The 19,391-nt window shown below is 46.3% G+C and overlaps 1 protein-coding gene across 2 annotated transcripts in view; it reads right to left on the bottom strand.

Moving 5' to 3' along the window:
* ALG5 (ALG5 dolichyl-phosphate beta-glucosyltransferase) overlaps window positions 1-14,870 on the bottom strand; it is a 41,682-nt gene extending 26,812 nt beyond the window's left edge. Inside the window, exons 1-4 of one of the 2 annotated variants that reach the window (XM_066582651.1) lie at window positions 14,668-14,870; window positions 8,078-8,249; window positions 5,220-5,266; window positions 2,196-2,264 (exon numbers count right to left, since the gene is read on the bottom strand). In XM_066582651.1, coding sequence (XP_066438748.1) covers window positions 2,196-2,264; window positions 5,220-5,266; window positions 8,078-8,249; window positions 14,668-14,733 — 354 coding nt within the window. In that variant the 5' untranslated portion in view covers window positions 14,734-14,870. The remainder of the gene's footprint in view (window positions 1-2,195; window positions 2,265-5,219; window positions 5,267-8,077; window positions 8,250-14,667) is intronic. The other variant, XM_066582642.1, reaches the window with a different exon arrangement.
* Window positions 14,871-19,391: the final 4,521 nt, after the last annotated feature.

Raw genomic sequence — 19,391 nt, 5'->3', positions numbered from 1 at the left:
TCCACTCAGATGTACGCGGATGCACCTCCCAGCCTTTTCCCCCCACCTCCCTAATTGCTTCTAACCTTCATATCCGCAGCGGATCTGTAAATGCACTTAAATGTATTTGCAGATGCACTGTGGATCCTAAGCTCCCATAGATATGAATGGAGCCAGATCTGCTGTAAAATGGAGCATGCTGCGATTTATTATCCGCATGTGGCATCCGCAAATCATTTAAAGTCAACTCCGCAGGACTTAAGTGAAGTGCAGATGCCCAATTATATATATGTGTGTGTGTAAAAAAACGCGTGCATTTTGAAGCACGTCTACATTTTAAAACCATATGGGCGGTATACATTTTGATGTATTTTTTTATATGAAGAACATACACGGTTTTCACTGTATACATAACTCTTTTCTCAATAAAGTTTTGTAGTTCAACACCTTTTTTTACGCTTAAGGCTGCCTGCAGACGGGCGGAAATTCCGCGGCGGGATTTCCCGCGGGAGTTCCGCCGCTTGAAGCCTCCATAGGATTGCGTTAACAAACGCCACGGACGCGGTTTGGCCGCACGAAATCTCGCATGGCAAACAAACCGCGGCATGCCCAGAAACTTCACTCACCGGCCGCCAACTCCACTCAGCCGGCGAATGAAATAGCCGGGGCCGCGGGAGAGGCGAGTGCCCACGCTGCTCTCTGCAGGCGCTTGGGTCGGGTCCCGCTGCGAGAATTCTCGCAGCCAGATCCGACACGGCCGTCTGCAGGCGGCCTAAGGCATTTAATCACAAAAATAAAAAAATTATGCATTAGGTAAATGGAAACATACAGCAATACGTTTCCATTGACAAAAAAAACAAAAACAAAACAAACATATTTTAAAAAACACAAGACGCATAAAAAAAACGTATGCCTTGTGAAATGTCCATTAAACGCTACATTTTCAGCTAAAACATGTGCGTTTTGTGGATGACCAAATGACAGTGTGGAAGGGTCTTTATCTAAGACCAGTGTGTAAAACAACAATCTTAAAGGGGTTGTCCCGCGCCGAAACGGGTTTTTTTTTTTTTCAACCCCCCCCCCGTTCGGCGCGAGACAACCCCGATGCAGGGAAGTAAAGAAAGTTTACCGGAGCGCTTACCTTAATCCCCGCGCTCCGGTGACTTCAATACTTACCGCTGAAGATGGCCGCCGGGATCCTCTGTCTTCGTGGACCGCAGCTCTTCTGTGCGGTCCACTGCCGATTCCAGCCTCCTGATTGGCTGGAATCGGCACGTGACGGGGCGGAGCTACACGGAGCCGCTCTCTGGCACGAGCGGCTCCATAGAAGACTGCTGAAGACCCGGACTGCGCAAGCGCGGCTAATTTGGCCATCGGAGGCCAAAAATTAGTCGGCACCATGGAGACGAGGACGCTAGCAACGGAGCAGGTAAGTAAAAAACTTTTTATAACTTCTGTATGGCTCATAATTAATGCACAATGTATATTACAAAGTGCATTATTATGGCCATACAGAAGTGTATAGACCCACTTGCTGCCTTGGGACAACCCCTTTAAGGCCCATTTACTTGCAACAATTATCGCTCGAAATTTGTTCAAACGCATTTGAGTGATAATCGTTATATGTAAACGTGGGCATCGTGCAGTTTTCAGGTGAACTTAAAATCCATTGTTGAGCCACTGGAGATAAAGTAAACACTTTATCTGTCAGTAGACCACAGGCTGTTATCTCTGCAGCAAGGCTGGAGTTACCAATGTATTCTGCAGGCACCCACAACAACCATGCAACTCTGAGCACAGCTGGGCGTGTGATTAATCACATGCTGGGCTCTGCAAACAGCTCATGGAGGCCCTTTTATATGCAAATGAGGATGATAAAGTGTTAATAGCCACCAGTGGCCATTAACACTTCATGCAAAAAGGTCGCTAAAACTGTCAGTCTTTCAATCCTTTGAAAGATTATATTTGCATGTAAATGGGCCTTTAGAGAAACATGCCCCTTGAAGCGTTTAGAAAAACTGATGATTTGGCATCCGTATTATAAAATTAAATATTATTTTCTTTACAGCTTTTACTGTGCAAGATAAATTAAATGTTCATCCTGCCCCCAAAAAACAAACAATTAAAATAAAGTTGTATGCACCCACAAATGTTACCAATGGAAACTAAAAGGACCAATACTGTACTATCCAGTATACAGGCGGCTGTTCTGTTACCTGTGTTGTTTTATCAGAACTTCCATCATCTACAACGATGACCTCATACTTGAACGACGGACGTTTCATCTGTACAACAGTTAAAAAAAAAAGGGCAATAAATTCACATTTCTGACTTAAAATTACCAAACTATCACACATCAGTCTAATTATTTAATAAAGTACACCTAAACACAAATCTACAGATCCATAACAAATACTACAGATTCATCATCTTTATTCGTTACATATCAATAAAATAAAAGTAAAACGTGTCAAACGGTACAAATGTACAGTGCAAGTCATCAAATAAACCCCGTAATCAGTATAGTGACCAAAGACGTGTTGCTCCCCTCCCCCGGATGAAGTACAATGCAAACCGCACATTGTAAACTGATTACTGGGCGATAGACATTATTGGTTTGTTATTGGACGACTTGCATTGTACTTTTTAACCATTTGACACATTTTTTGCCGAGTATGCATATTTAGGATACGGATAAATTGAGACCATTTGGAGGTTTTTGTCATCATGGATTTTGCTACCACTTTGTCTATTGATCTGTAACTAGTAACGTTTCGGAATCTGAATTATGACTTATAGGTCTGGATATATTTTTGCTTAGGTGTAGATTTTTGGAAAGTACAGGCTTCAAATACCTTTTACCCAGGCAATTGCAGTTTGTGCAGCTTAATGATTAAAAAGAGATCACACCAGTAACAATTGCATAACAATAAAGGCCCATTCAAACGATTGAAAGATTTTGGGATCTTTTTTCATAAAGTGTTAATAGCCATTAACGCTTTATCATCTTTATGTGCATGTAAAAGGGCCTCCAGGAGGTGTTTGTAGAGCCCAGCATGTGATTAATCCCATGGCAGCTGTGCACACAGCTGCATTGTTCTCACAGAGGGTGCAGGCAGAATACAATGTAATCTCCTGGCTTCTGCGGAGAACACAGCATGTGGTCTATTGAGAGACACTATCTCTGTGCGGCTGAAGGATGGATTTTAAGTTTACCCTAAAATAATCGTTCTAAGCGCACAATGCCCGTGTTTATATTTAACGATTATCGCTCATTTTCAACCGTGTGAACGAATTTTGAGCGATAATCATTACGTGTAAATGGGACTTTAGACAAGTGTCCATCCAGAGGTCGATTTTTTTAGCTGAAAGACTGATAAAAGTCACAGACACACATGCGTTTTGCAAACTACCTGCACAGATAAGCAGACTGGTGAGAGAACAGCTATTCTGCCAAAATCCCGAAGTCACAAATGCTAAGAAATGTAAAAGCCATCATGCTTTATTCTAGTAACAGCACTGCCCCCTAGTGTTAGTTCGAACAAATGCAGGCAACAACTGCAACACCATGAAGGAGTTGTGAAAAGCACAGGCAAGGTTGACCGTTCACTTGCCGATATTGGAGACTAAGGAAGGTTTCACACGGGTGAGAAAATTGTGTGATGCGTAAGTTAGTAAAAAAGCAGATTATGAATCCAATGATTTACAATGCTTTCCCTCCCATTAGCGGTTTTCACTCATGCGATTTTTCGGGAGCAAAAAAATAGTGGCATGCCTTATCTTTCTGCGTTTCTTTTTTTTTATCGTCCACTGCGATGCGATAAAAAGAAACACGCATTGTGATGCACTTTTAACATTAGAAAGTCCTATTAACTTTTGTGATAAAAAAATTGTATGATTTTCTCGCAGGCGGCGGCGATGCAATGCGAGATTAGTCGTAAAAAAAACCCAAAAACCGCTGATGATCAAAAATCACGGGAACAAATACGCGATTTTCTCGCAGCAAAATCGCAATCGCCGTGTTAAACTAGCCTAAGGGTCCTTTCACGTTTCAGCAATAATCACTCCTGTGCTTTCACAAAAAGCAAGGATCGCTCAGTGAATGGGATGGGATGGGGCAGAGCGGGCCAGAGAGCGCTACGGCGGCCCACCTCCATTCACAGTAAACAGGTAGTCGTTCGTAGACAAACTGCTACCTGATCACAGAGGCCAACCGTCGTTTTATCGTTCAGTCACTGCTGGCATCTACACAGAACGATTGAGCAGATCCCTGCTATCCGGACAGAATCTGAACATTCTAAGGGTCAGAAAATGGTCGTTCTTTTAATGGTAACCAACCCGAAAATACATTTGATAGTGTAAGATGCATTTTATAATCCGTCTCTAGAGCCGCCCTGCGCATGTTTTTCCAAATACTCTAGCAAGGTTATCTGTCTCTTTCGCATAGGGTCGCTGAGGGTCGTAAACCACTAAACGGCTAACAAAAATATTAATAAAATAGCTTTTTGTCACCATATTCTGAGAGCCATGTGTCTCCATTTTTTCATTGATGGGATTGCATGAGGACTTGTTTGTACCGTATTCTGGAGTACGTATGGCTTTTTGATCTGTTTACATACAATTTTTGCTTTTTGGGAAAGGGGGGGGGGGTTGAATGGGCAGGAGACACATGTGCGGGTAGCATTTTGTAACTTTAACAGCCTTCACTGTACAGGATAAGTCATATTTTAATTAATTAGTTCAGACACAGCAATAGCAATTATATATATATATATTTTATATTGCTTGGATTTTTAAGAGCAGACCAGTTGTGAACAAACAAAGATGGCCATGCCGCTTCTCTGACTACCTGATGCATTCAGTGTATTAGCATGCATCATTATTCTAAGACACTCCATGCGGCTCTGATTGGCCAATGCTACTCATGCAGGCAGAACTAGTGAATCAAGGCAATGTGTAGCATCTTAGATTAATGATGCATACTAATAACCACAGTGCATCAGAGCAGTGGTGCAGCCACGCTTGTTTGCCCAAGACCAGAGGGCCGCTTTAACAAAAAAGAAATGGAAACTGGATTTTCTGAACGTATATATTTTTTAGTCACTACAGGGTACTTGAGCTGTGCTTGTACAATAAACTGCAATACTTCAGTACTGCAGTATATCGTAGTTTCTCGGTTATTGCTGATTTCCACTGAGACACCATGCTGCGCATAGTGACGTTTTTTGTTTTTTACATACCTGTCTTTTTTCAAGGAATTCCATTGCCTCGTTCATCATAACTGGCACTAGAAGACGACAGTAAACACAGGCAACATTATGTATGACCTAATGATATAGCAAGTATCTAAAGGGAAATAGAAGACATCTTTACCAAACAATCAGTCCATAAACTAAATATACTAAGTGGGTGGGGATTGTCTAAGTCTCTGTTCACATCTGTACAGCGGCTCGCACTGAGTGGAGATCATTGTGCAGTGCTGGACCCATCACAAAATGGACATCCCACTGCCTTTAGAAGAAATCCCAAAAAACTACAGACTGCAATACCCAGAAAGGTTATAAAGATTAGAATTATTTAGTTTAGAAAAATGACAACTCTCTGCCTGAAGATGTGGTGATGGCAAAATCGTTAAGAGAGTTCAAGAGGGGCCTGGACACCTTTCTTGAGACATACAATATTCTAGATTATAACCATTAATAACTTCAAAAGGGTCGGTGATCCGGGGATTATTCTGATTTCCCTTAATGTGGAAAAATTGGCTTCTACCTTATTGTTTTTTTTTTTTTGCCTTCCTCTGGATCAAGATTGGGGAGCAATATGCTGAAGTGGATAGACATATGTCTATTTTCGGCCTTACATGCCACGTTACTACACAATGTATGCCCCATATAGACCTTCCTATGCAGATATGAACAAAGCCTTATAGTGACCAAGTTGTTAAAAGGAACCTGTCAGATTACCCAATCTGCCCGGGCTGCAGGCAACAGGATATGGAGACAGACACACTGATTTTAGTGCCCTGCCACTTATACTGATCGGCTTAGCAAATCTTGCTTTTGAAACTTTGCAGGACCAGACTGAAGCTCAGGCATATTCATATACGCACGCTCCCCTGCCCTCCAGAGGATGACTGACAGGTGCCTCTGTGTGCCCAGTGGCATGGAAGGACCTGTCAGTCAGCTGCACTGGACTCCTCTCCAGCTCTACTAACTTACAAAACCACTAAACCGGGCAGCTTAGGTGATCTTACAGGTGAACCCTAAAGGGCCTTGTATGGAAACAACAAGAGACAATGCCGAATGGTTGCCTGAAAGATGCATAAAGTGCAAAACATGTTGTGCCCCGTTCCGGCACACAACACCGGCCCAGACACAACTCTGCAGGAAACACTGCTTGTATGTAGACATTGTTATTCTATACATGTCACAGGGCTCTGGGTAGGGATTACCGGCCGAAATAGTGAAATAAAATATGGCAGAAATCAATTACATCAGCACCACACGTGAACCTACCCTTACTAGCCATCAGCGCTGGTGGAGACATAGCAAGTACTGCATAGAAATACTGATGTCCCCCAACATAAAAGAATATGTACTTCTAGACTTTATTATAAATGCAGAAGAAAAAGGGGAGTTGGAGAATACAGGTCCCAATTAAACGGTTTGCTTTTCCAACATATGTGCTGTCATACTGCTCTGATATGTTATCACTTAAAGGGCTTCTATCATCTGGTTTGAGTCTCCCCAAAAAATAATATGGAGCTCAAGAGTGAGGGGACAGGGGGTCCAGGTATCCCGTTCCAGTAAGGTGGCCCCATACATCAGCATGTGCCCAAAGCGCGGCTCTTTACACAAGGCTATGTGTGCGTTCTCCCACAGAGACCAGGGAGAGGCGCGGGCACACCGCCTTCTGAAGAGGGCAACTGGGGGCGCTGACTGATCGGGGGAACAGGGGATCCAGTGAATATAGAAAGCAGCTCCCTAGACCCAAATCCTCTCACCTTTGAGCCCTATAACGTGGTTTATGGGGCTCAAAGGTGAAGATAGAGTCCCTTTAACCCTTTCCAATCCAATTGTGGATTCAGGGTTTCCTAAAAGGCTCTCTCTTTTTGCTGTTATACAATGGTGCCATCTGCTGGCTAAAGCCAGTGTGTGCGCGCCAAGGACGCTCCAACAGCGGAGTGGCTGGCAATAGATGGTAAGAATATCGGACGTCTTCTGACATTGGAGCTGTACAAGCTTCAATCAGAATGTAGGAAGATGTCAGACAGTGGATTGGAAAGGGTTAAATCAGTGGGATCCATAAGATCCTAGAGGTGCCTATACATTGCAATAGAGGTTGGCCAAACGCTCATAAAGCCAACAGTTATTTCTTCTGACTCCCCCATACACACGAGTGTTCACTTCAGTAGAGTGTTTATGTATTTTACATGGGAAGAGTGGAGAAAGCCTCCACCAGACAGCGCAGGTGACAACTTACCTCCGGGAGGAAGAAAAGGGTGATGGGCTGAGATTCAGTCTGCCCGATCCTTCTTTCCTGGGACATCTTGTTGATCAGCGATTATTACTATGCTACCGTCAAACCGTGTAACATGTGAAATGACCTTCCAGTTTTCTATCCCTGGACTGAATGGGCAGGGTATATTCCTGGTCTTCTCTCTACCATGTTTGGGATCCTGCTTTCAGCTGTCCAAGAGGGCCACTGCAGCTTTCTAGCTACTCAATGCACGCTGTATGCTGCTCTCTGATTGACCAGCAGGCAGGTATAGTGCAGTGATGGTCTAACATTACTAATGCCTTGTTGGAATTAGGTAGTCAGAAGAAAGTATCAGCCATCATGGACAGCTGAAAACGAGACCCAGAGCCAGCCGATCAGAGGAGCATCCGCACAGAAGACCAAGAGCAGGTGATATAGCTGCCCCCTCTGGTCGCAGGACAAAATGTCATCCCGAAACCGAAGGACCGCTTTAAGGGCTTAAACACACGTTCTGTGGCCGTAGTTCTGTGGCGGTGCAGAGTTCAGACGGCTGGAGAAGTAGTTGCGCATACGGCCATCTGAAACCGCCCCAAGTTGGAAGAAGTCTTGTGACACTTACAGCGCTCTTCTTCATTGTACGCAGGGACGACGACAGACAGGTCTTTTTCAGGGCGGTCATGAATACTTGGGAAAGGTTTCTTTTCTCCATTACTGGCAACAAAGAACTTCTCCTCCTCATGGCGATGGAGATTTGGCATTTTTCTAGCAGTCACATGTGCTATAACTGCAACCTGGGAAGAGAAATATTAGGATATTAGGCCTCATGCCCATTAGAAAAATACAATCCGCGCAGAATCTACACTTAGGCCTCATGTCCACTGGGAAAATAAAAGTTAAAATCCGCAGCGTTTTTCCCGCACGCGGATCCGCGCCCCATAGGAATGCATTGACCACCCGCGGGTAGATAAATACCCATGGATGGTAATTAAAAAATTTCTGGAGCATGAAAAAAATGGACATGCTCCATTTTAGTGCGGATCACGCGTGCGGGAGCTCATAGAGCACATGGCTCAATTAATCTCCCGCATGAAAAATAAAAGACAATTACAGTGCATCCGCAGCCCAAATCTGCGTTACAAATCGCAGCGGATCTGATTTTCCCCGTGGACATAAGGCCTCATGTCCACGGGCGAAACAGGATTTTAAATCCGCAGCGGATCACCCGCACGCGGATCCGCACCCCATAGGGATGCATTGACCACCCGCGGGTAGATAAATACCCGCGGATGGTCAATTAAAGGGAATTTTTTTAAAAATGGAGCATGTAAAAAAAGTGACATGCTCCATTTTCGTGCGGGTCTCCCGCGGGGACGGCTCCCGCAGGCTTCTATTGAAGCCTATGGAAGCCGTCCGGATCCGCGGGAGACCTAAAATAAGAATAAACTTACCCGCAGCTGACCGGGCACGTCTTCTCTTCTTCACGGCCGGATCTTCTTTCTTCGGCCCGGCGGATGTGCCCAGTGCATGCGCGCGGCACGCTGCCAGCGTGCCAAGTACATCCGCCGGCCGAAGAAGGAAGATCCAGCCGTGAAGAAGAGAAGGTCTGTCCGTAGCGGGCCTGATTTTCCCCGTGGACATGAGGCCTAAAATGGAGCACGCTGCGGGTTTTTTTTCCGCGCGTGAAAAATGCAAATAGATTAAAATGCCATTTGCGGGTGCAAAATTCAATTTAATTGACTGCAGATGGCCAATGATATTCCTATGGGCAAAATTTCATCCGCGGAATCCGCAATTCAAATTTGCTAGTGGACATGAGGCCTTATGCTAGGTGAGAGGACTGATACATAATGTGCCTGATTGGGTGTAATCAGCGCTGTTTCCTTTGCCTTATATCCCAACAGGACATACGGAAAGGGGTTGTCTTCATGAGACAATACCCTGTGCAAGGCTAGAATGAGAGGTAACACTCTTGTCCATTGGCTCCGGCTGGTACTGCAGTTCTGCCTCTTTCACTTGGATGAGGATAATCTGCGATATCAGACTAGATTGATGATCTTCCCAGACCTTATTAGAGACACCGGACCGCTTTTTGATCAGAGCGGTATGGAAATTACACCCGTGACGCGGGAAAGCAGCTTAGAATCAAGTAAGTTTTCCGTGGATCAGTTTCAGTGTGAATCCACATTTGATGGGAACATCCAGTGACCTGAGTGGCTTCCAATGAGGCCGGGTCATTAGTGCTGGACTAGCCGGGCCAGGAGATCATACACTGACCTTATGGGGTTTTCTTATGTAACGGTATGGAGAGTATACAGAGAATGGGGTGATTGAGGAAAACATCCAGTGAGAGGGGATCATAGGGATGGTAACAACTCTTCTATGAAAGGGGTCAGAGGAGGATGTCAAGAATTGTTCTAACAGGTGGTGTACAGTCCAGCAAATTGCAGCAACACTGGTGTGTGAACTAACATGTCCGGATGTGCAACTTCTAGCCCAGATGTACTAAGGAATGACAACAGCAGACCACCAGTTCCAGTACCACTGCTGTCTAAGGGAAACAAAAGGACAAGATTCCAGGGGGAAAAAAGAGCAAATATTGAATCCCTGAGCAGTGGAAACCATCACCCTGTCAGATGAATCCAGATTTTTTTGTTGCACTGTGCAAATGAGGGACAGGATTTGGCACAAGCAGCATGAACCGATGAACCCTTCCTGCTAGTTGACCAGAACATGACAGCACCTCTGTCTACTTTATTTCAACTACAAGAAGCTTCCTGTCCGCAGGGGCCGATATTCCTGCAGAACGATTCCCACCTCTAGTGGACTATGCCCCGATGAATTGCTGCAGTCCTGAAGCCCAAAGAAGGGGGGAGGAGTGCTTCCTGGAGACCATATTTATTCATTGTATCCGCATCCTTTATTCACTAAGGGGGCCTTCACACTGGCGAGAAAATCGTGCGAGATGCAACAATATGAACCCCATTCTTTTGAATGGGTTCATACACATTAGCAATGCTTTCCCACATGACACCGTGATGCGATGCCATGCAGGAAACATTGCAGCATGTCCTATCTTTTTGCGATACCGCCCATTGTCTTTAACGGGGCTGGTGGCAGCAGCGTCGGCCTCATTGGAAGCAATGTGAGAACTCTGCGATCCTCTGCCACAGCTGTGACAGCCGGGGGATTCCCTTCATTCCCACAGTGATGCGAAGCTGCTTTCACATGAAAACGCCTCACATCCACGGGACTTTCACATGATAGCGGGGGCAATAGCAGGCCGTGATTCACTGCCCAATATCACCCATGCCAGTGTGAAGGCAGCCTAAGGGTACTTTTAGATGGATCGAGAAATCTTACGCCCGAGTGAAGGAGCAAACAAGGTCTTAGTTTTCTCATTCGCTCAGGAGTTCAGTTTACAACACACAGAGATATGTATAATTTTTTTTAACACAATAATCATTCCGTGTAAACGCACTTAAGATTTTGTAATGATTTGCTACTTTCAAGGCATTGTCCACTGTGACTGGACACTATACCTTTCTTTGTTCTCTTTGTGCTATTAATAAAGCCAACACTGGGCTGGTCCTGCAAAGAGAGAACAGTGGCGACTTCACACAGTTGATTTCTCTTGTTCTTTCCCTGATGATCATTAATTAATTTGGACACATGAGAACTCAGATACCGAAAGACTTATTGTCTAAAAGGAGTACTACACCAGTTGCCAGTTATTAGTGCATTTTATATTGCACTGTGAAAAAAAAAAAAGCTTGGGGCACGAGCGGCCAGGTATTGGCAGGGGACTTGTAGTTTTTCTGTCGTACTGCTTTCTGAAAGTCTCGGTGACAAGGTATACAAAATACACCCACATCATGCCTTGGGTTATTTACTCTTCATGTAACATTTGTAGAAAACCAACTCATGGTATGCTGTTTCAAGAAGTAAATGGTGGCATAAGTATAAGGCCGCCTCACATGTGCATTAGAACCTCCATCGGAGGTCCCGTCAGATCCAGCACAAAATACATTCTAGGTGCTCTCCTTAAGGTGAACCGATACCCTTTCTGACCCATGTCTATAGGCCTCTCGCTAGCCAAGCCAGAAACCTACTGCACACTGATGAGGGGCAAAACACCGGAACAGCTGTCTGTGTATGGATTCTGGCTTGGTTTTAAATTCCCAGTCATTGTAATAAGGCTTGTCTAAAAAGCCTAACATTGACTTTTCACAACGCACAAATCTGGCATGATTTTTTCACTTGTGTGAAGGCAGCCGAAGGCTGGCTGTCCATGGGCGCGGTGTCATTGCGAGATTCACGCCAATAAATCACACGTGGAGTTCGCAGGACACGCTTTCCATAGGATAACTATGAAAAAGCGCAGCCTACTGCACACGAGCAGAAAATCATAGCGATTTTCCGCTCACGTGATTAAAATCACAGCATGTCGCGGTGAGCCTATGATTAATATAGGCTTATCACGGAGACCTTTTAGTGCTCCCCCCGCGGTGGAATATCGCTAGAGATATTCTGTCGCAGCTGTGGACAGGCGGCCTATGAATGCATTCAACATGGGCATCGCACAGCACACGTACACGCCATCTGGGTGCTGTGCGGGGTACGGCATATCTGCATGCTCTATTCTCATGCAAGACTTGTATGAAAATAGGACATACCGCAACTTTTCCATTACGCAGCATCGCTGTGAGAGAAAAATCGCCCGTATAAATACACACATTACGAAATGGGTTGTATTTGCACGTGAGTTTTATGCATCTCGAGATGCGCAATATTGGCACTAATTTTTCATCCATGTGAATGTACCACTAAGGCCCAATGTCCACGGGTGGGTTTGATTTGCGGAATCCGTGTGGGGTACCCACGCGGAAGATCCGCAAATCAAGACGCCAATAGGGAAAAACGGGTATCCACAAATAAAATAAAATATGCAGACCTTTTGGTCTGGAAAACAAAATCGCAGCATGCTCCATTTAAGTGTGGATCCCACACAGACAGCGTCAATTGAAGTTAGTGGAAGCTGTCCGACCCACGGCCCATCCACAATTAAATTCTGGGAAAGCTTCGACACGCATCCACAGACCAGGAAATAGAAGATCTGGACAGGTAACGCAGTATCCTCGGCCATGGGCTCCCGCATGCAGAATCTGATCCGCCCGTGGACATTGGGCCTAAGGCTTGTTTCACACGGGCGGGGATGATATTGGGCTACGATTCACAGCCTGCTTTTGCACTTTCCACCATGTAAAAGCATTTTCATATAAAAATAGCCTTGCATCACTATGGGAAATCCCTTCATCCCATTGTTTTCAATGAGCCAGCAGCAGCGCTGGCCCCATTAAAAGAAATGGTAGAAATCCGCGATCCTCTGTGACAGCAGCAGCAGGGGATGAAGGAATCCCCTGCCACTGCTGTCACAGAGGATCGTGGAGTTCTACCATTGCTTTCAATGGGGCTGACGCTGCTGCCACCAACCCCATTGAAAACAATGGGCAATATCGCAGGACATAGATAGATAGGACATGCTGCGATGTGTTTCCTGCATAGCATCGCATCACAGTGCCATGCGGTAAAACATTGCTCATGTGTATAACCCCACTCAAATGAATGGGATTCAGATTTGTGCATCTTGCAACACAAAAATCCTGCGAAACCGGCCTAAGGATGCCATCACATAGGTCGGAAACGCTGCAGAAATTCAGCAGCATTTATATACACTGCATGTGGAGATTCCCAAAATCTTCTTCACACGCTGTGGAAAATTTCCGCAACAAATCTGCAGCATATCTATTTATGCTGCGCAACTCACCCTTGGAATACAAGCGTTAAATCCTGCAGCAGATCCACTTGAAAAACCAAATCTGCACCATTTAAGTGCGGATTGGGCCACTGCGGTTTTCCAGTGTAAAGGAAAATGAAAGGAGCGCTGATTGACACGTGCGTGAATTGGCGCTTTTTACATTGGGTTGAAAAAATATAAATAAATTAGCCGTGTAAAAAGACCTAAAGTAATTATTTGCATCTACCATGCTGCATGAATTGCGCCTGACAGACAATAATGCGGGCAGTCGTGATTCCATCGTGCTGCCAAGCAGTTTGCTGAATAGAAGCTTAGCACATTGTGTTATTTAGTCCATTTTAGAATAGATCTGAGATGGATGATGACCTGGGTCGCATTCTGCTCGAAATAATGGGGGGGGGGGGGGGGTGTTAGAAAATAGGGCAGCCTGCAGCGCTATTCTTTCCTGTAATCCGCTGGACACTATAAGGTCTATATTGGAGTAGAACGTTAAAGGGTTTGTCCGGGGCTTATACTACTGATGACCCATGAGTGAGGGTCCGCCACTTGGGATAGGAGTGGATGGCCGAGCCCGCTGTCAGAGCAGACATCGCTGTCAACACTGCAGCACCATCCACAATGACAGCGAGTCTGGTGATTACCAGGGAAGGGACTTGTTATTTGTATAGCGCCAACTTATTCCGCAGCGCTTTCAGGTAATTTATTTATTACCCCCCATCAAGCTGGATACTTATTTTACCGACCTGGGGAGGATGGAAGGCTGAGTCAACCTTGAGCCGGCTACCTGAACCAAGCGGTGATTGAACTCACAACCTTCAGCATTTCTGCTGAGGCCCCACCAACTAACTGTTAACCTATCCTAAGTTGGGTCATAAGTAGTCGACGTCCTGGACAAACAGGCCTTGCGCACATTTCCAAGCTGTACGGAGATATAGCACCTATATGTGGCCGGACCATATGGAATGGATTACACATGAAAGATATCAGGTATCTGACAACATAAGCATGGCGTCATATCATCAGATGCTACCCTGTGCAGATATTCCAATCGGCCATGTCCCATCTGATCCAACACCGTACAGACGATTATCCGGCACCTATAATAAGCAATGCTTTATTATTGCACTAATGCATCATTGCAGATACCACCCGTTATGTGTATACAGCTCCTATGCAGAACTATGTGACTCCAAGCTTACAGGCTGGAAATAAACCCTTCTGCACGGCAGTCCGATCCTGATCAGACCCCACTGCAGACACAGAAGTCTGCACAGGAGCTGTGTACACAAAATAGGGGGAGGTCTTTACAGCAGGACTATCTGCCAAATTAGCAGCAGGGCTGCAGAAGCACATCCCGCTGCATGCAGCCATTCACCCGGTGTCCCTGTACTCACCAGGACCAGCAGGAGAGCGGCCAGAGCAGCCAGCAGCTGCAGCACATCACACAGGCAGCAGTGCATGACAGCTGCACCATGCCCGTCCTCATACAACTAAAACCGAGCGCAGTCAGCAGCCCGGAACCTCTCTCTTCCGGTACCCGGCGCACACTAGCCCCGCTTCTGCCGGAACCTATAGCACGCATACACCTATGCGGAAGTGCAGCTGTCACTGTTCTGCTATACATTCTATTCAGGAGCGAACCGCTCATACGCGCAGTACTGTGATGTGCAAGGAGCGCCACCGTGCGTCCGGAGGCTGTACAGCGCGTCCTACTATTTCTATGTACGTTTATTGTAATGAAGAAAGTTTGGTATTAGCCTTCTACACTTCTACACGAGCCAATCTAAACAACCAATCACAGTGAAGCAGCCAAACCAAATAACCAATCACCGTGAATTAGCCAACCCGAATACCCAATCACCGGGAATGAGTAAATCCAAACAACCAATCAGGTTTCGAATGGTGTGCATTTGGGGAGTAATATAGATATATGCGTCCCATGTAGCAAGTACAGCCCATTCATTGTGTACAGTAGGCTGTGGGGTACACTAGTGCCTGAAGGGGAGTAATGTCTGCCAGGTCAAAGGATCGCTGTGGTATCATGGCAGGCAATAAAAGTACATTGACTTGCACCATTAGGGTTCATTCGTTCCTACGGAAGTGCAAATTTTCCATTGACCACCGTTAGTCCAACCTAAGGGAGTGAACGCCGCACCAAAATCCGTGTTAAAAACCGTTGCAAAATCCGTACCAAACTATGCGTGCTTCGATGCAAACACTAAGCTGCGGCTCTACCGCACACTGACCGCCGCGGGCATTCAGCAGCACATCCGCTGGGTGTGGACACGCCATTTCCATGGCGATGTGAAGAGGTTTCATTGAAAATTGCATCGCTCCGTGAAATTAAGACCCCCCATTCGTGTGTCCCACAAGTGATGGGACCGCCAGTGTTCCTAGTGGGAAGCATCGCCATGCACGCCATGTGTGTGCCATGCCACAGCTTTTATGGTCCCATCGACGGCAATGGGCGAGGCGTTACCAGGGAACACCAAAAGATGGAACGCGCTGCGATTTTTTTTGCTCGCAGCGGCGCTTCGAGGAACAAATTGCTCATGTGAATGAATCTATTCAAAAGAATGGACTTCATATTCCTGCGGGTTTTGTTTGCCTCGCTCGTGTGAATGAGCCCTGAAGAGGGTGTCTGTGTAACTCACCCTTCAGAACATCTGCCTGGAGAATCAGGTGGCGTGGTGGCTGGCTGCCCAACGGCTGGTGGGAAGATCTAGAGCCGTTGGGGGAGAAGCGGGACCTCACCATCCAGATGTTGAAGGCTGAAGTCTCCCGCCCTTCTTCCCCAAAGTAGGCTACAGTGGTGGCATTGGTTTAAGTGGGTTGTTGTCCGCCTCCTGCGGGTGGACATTGTTTCAATAGTTTAATTCAGTTTTGGATTTGGTAGACTTGAGTCTCCGGACAGGTTTTCTGTATAAGGCCGCCTGCACAGGGGCGGATTTGAATCCAGAGCGGGCGGCCGCCTCCGGATCCCGCAGTAAATACCGCCCATAGCACGCAATGCAAAAGTGATTCTTCTTGCACATGAGCAGAAACCAATTGCGGTTTCCGCTCGTGGATGAAAAATCGCAGCATGCTCCATTTTCCTGCGGTTCCCAGCGGGCCGCGTATTCCACAGGAGAAGCAGGAGTTAAAAAGAAATCTGTACTGTGCATGTCTGATAGCAAGCCGTGCGGACCATCCACAGTACGGAGAAACCGGAAGAAGACAGGTCCGCACGGATGTCAACAAAAAAGATGACAGGTACGCAGGGTCACCCGTCGTGAATGAAGAGGGGTGGGGGAGCGAGGAGTGAAATCTCCTCCAGCCTTCCCGCTGCGAGCCAGTGATACTAGCTCCCCTGAAGCAGCACAAGAGCTAGCATGTGCGGGGACGAGTGTTAGGCATCGTTTGCCCGACATCGTCCCCGTCTAAACGAGCCTTTATATATATTTATTGAATACTAATCACTTTTAACCCTTTCCAATCCACTGTCTGACGTCTTCCTACATTCTGATTGAAGCTTGTACAGCTCCAACGCCAGAAGACGTCCAAAAGGGTATTCTTACCGTCTATTGCCAGCCACTCTGCTGTTGGAGCCTCTCTGGCGTACACACACAGGCTTTAGCCAGCAGATGGCACCATTGTATAACAGCGAAAAGAGAAAGCCTTTTAGGAAACCCTGAATCCAAAATTGGATTGGAAAGGGTTAAATAAATAGCGCAGCAAATTGTGCGGTTTGTGAGTTTATTACCGATACTGTCCATAGGCAATACATGGTCTATGGGCGGAGTTTTCATACGCAACCCTGCTATAAAACAGAGAGTCACACTGCGCATGTCTGTGTGTGTGTGAGTGATTTGAGGCATGTGCAGTGCACTCGCAGCCATATGCAGCCTTTGACGTGTTTACAAACATCGGTAAAACGCTGCGAGGAGGCCCACAGTGTTTTACTAATACGGCCGTGGACACGAGGCCTTAGGATGAAGTCATGTATATATCCATTGTATACACACGGAATGGCCACTTTATTAGAGGCACTGCCACTTTCATGATTGGAGCTCCCATTGTCATTGTTCTGTGTTGGTGTTGACAAGGATGATTATGTCTGGATGCTTGTCTCCCTACCCTGTTGGATGTCGTGTGATTGGTTGAGTTTGAAGTTTGAGGGGTGGAGCTTGTAGTGACAAAGGATGAGAATGAGAAGTGTGTGGTGGTTGGAAAAATGTAGTTGGTGGAGGAAGACGCCTGAAACTCTGGTGCGTCCATCTGGGCCGAGTTGAGATTTACCCCAGATACCGATGGGATGTGTACACTCTGGAGATACAAAGGAGAGAACCAGTCCCAGTCCAAGGGTTTGGTTCAGAGGATCCATTACTTAGAAGAGGCACTGGCGTCACGTGAACAGATAAGTAAAATCGTTCTACCGGCAAGGTTGCTGATTTTACCAATGGGCCTGGCCGCATTTGAACTTCACTGGGAGGAGACGGTAGAGCCACCCGTGACCCCGCAATCCTGTTATCCCTGCTGTCTCTCCAGTCCAAAGGCCGGTACCTGGGACGCTGCAGATGGAAACAACTTGGCAAGGAAAAGAGACATAGGAGGATGTCAAGAATCATTCTGACGAACAGGCAGTGCACTGTCAATCAAACTGCAGCAAATACAATGCTGCTGCAACTAACATGTCCGAATACACAACTCATCGTTCAAGACTCGAATGGGCAAACATTATATTGTACTATATACAAAATGCCGAGTTCTCAAGTTTTCTTCCTTGAGGTTACATCCGCAGATGGTGGAATTTCAGCGGCAGAGAATCCACTGCCAGTTTTGGTGCGGATCCTTGTCAAACTCTACATGTTAGATGCGGATTCTGCAGCGGGTTTTGGTGCTGAAAAGGTGAAATCAGCGGTGAAAATCCACCTCAATTGACCTACCACAGATGTAATATCTGCACCTCGAGTCAACTGGTTTCAATTTGTTTTCTGCAGTGTGTGGCTGAGATTCCTTGACATCGCCTGCACTGTACTGCCTGCCAATTCTGCTGCAGAAAGTCCGCAGCATTCCCACAAAGTGTTAACGTGCCCTTAGGGCTGATCCACACGGGCGTAAGCGTATTTTGGGCCGTGATTTCCAAAAATCTCCCATTCACTTCTTATTTCTTTGCGATTCTTTACACACTGCTATTTATACACACAGAAAAGCGCATTAACTTCTTGCGCCAATAAGCAGTGAATACGCATATATCGTTCGTATGCATTGCGCATTCACATAGTCTGCTTCACTTATGTAGCCTATTTCGGGGTGTAATCCGCACTAATGTATGGCTTATTTTTACATGTAATGGGGGTGATGAAATGTCCTTTAGCTAAGTGCCTGGAAGTGGTTCCTACAGACACAGGGGTGTAACGATGGCGCCCCCTATCTCTGGATGGTGGACAAAGAAACAGTTGGAGCTGCTCGTGTTTGTTGGACAATCAGACGATCCGCTCTACTGGTGGTCTGACGAGGAGGTCGTGAGCCTGGTCTCCTTGTGTGCGTGCCCTTATACATCCACTGGTCCCAACACCCCCTAACAGTCTGGTCAGAACAACCCGGTGGGGGACAATTCACTGATGCGACCATCCAGCTTCTCACATCCCAATAATGCGCCCCTCTCCAACTCTGGTAACGGGGTGAAATCTCTCTGATTGTGTCGTAGAGCAGCAAAGTGGCCGAGAGTTGCAAAAGTCTCATTCCCGCGCTGTCGACAGTCTACTGCGGACAAGCCGCGCGGAAACTGACATGCGGCATGGAATTCAAATCCGCGACGTGTCAATTGTATCACCGTTTTAGCTCGGTGTCTCCTCTCTATCGGGGGAGAGATTTGCGTGCGGTCCTGCTGCAGACATTCCGCGAGATTTCCGTAGGATTTTCGTCTCAAGGGAACCCAGACGTAAAGTTTGAAATGCGTTGTCGACGGGAAGTAGATAGAAATATTTCCCGCATGTATCCTTGTTAGAGACCGTAACGTTCAAGCACAAGGACTCTGCTGTGGAGTGAAATCCTGGGGGTCAGCGGCCAAAACTCTTCCCTACAGGTGAGTGAGAACACTGCCGCGAAGAGGAAGGGCAGCGGTCGCGTCTCTGAG

This window comes from Eleutherodactylus coqui, chromosome 1 (assembly GCF_035609145.1).
Source record: "Eleutherodactylus coqui strain aEleCoq1 chromosome 1, aEleCoq1.hap1, whole genome shotgun sequence".
NCBI lineage: Eukaryota > Metazoa > Chordata > Amphibia > Anura > Eleutherodactylidae > Eleutherodactylus > Eleutherodactylus coqui.
The sequence above is the reverse complement of the archived record's forward strand: the minus strand, read 5'-3'. Positions and strand labels throughout refer to the sequence as shown.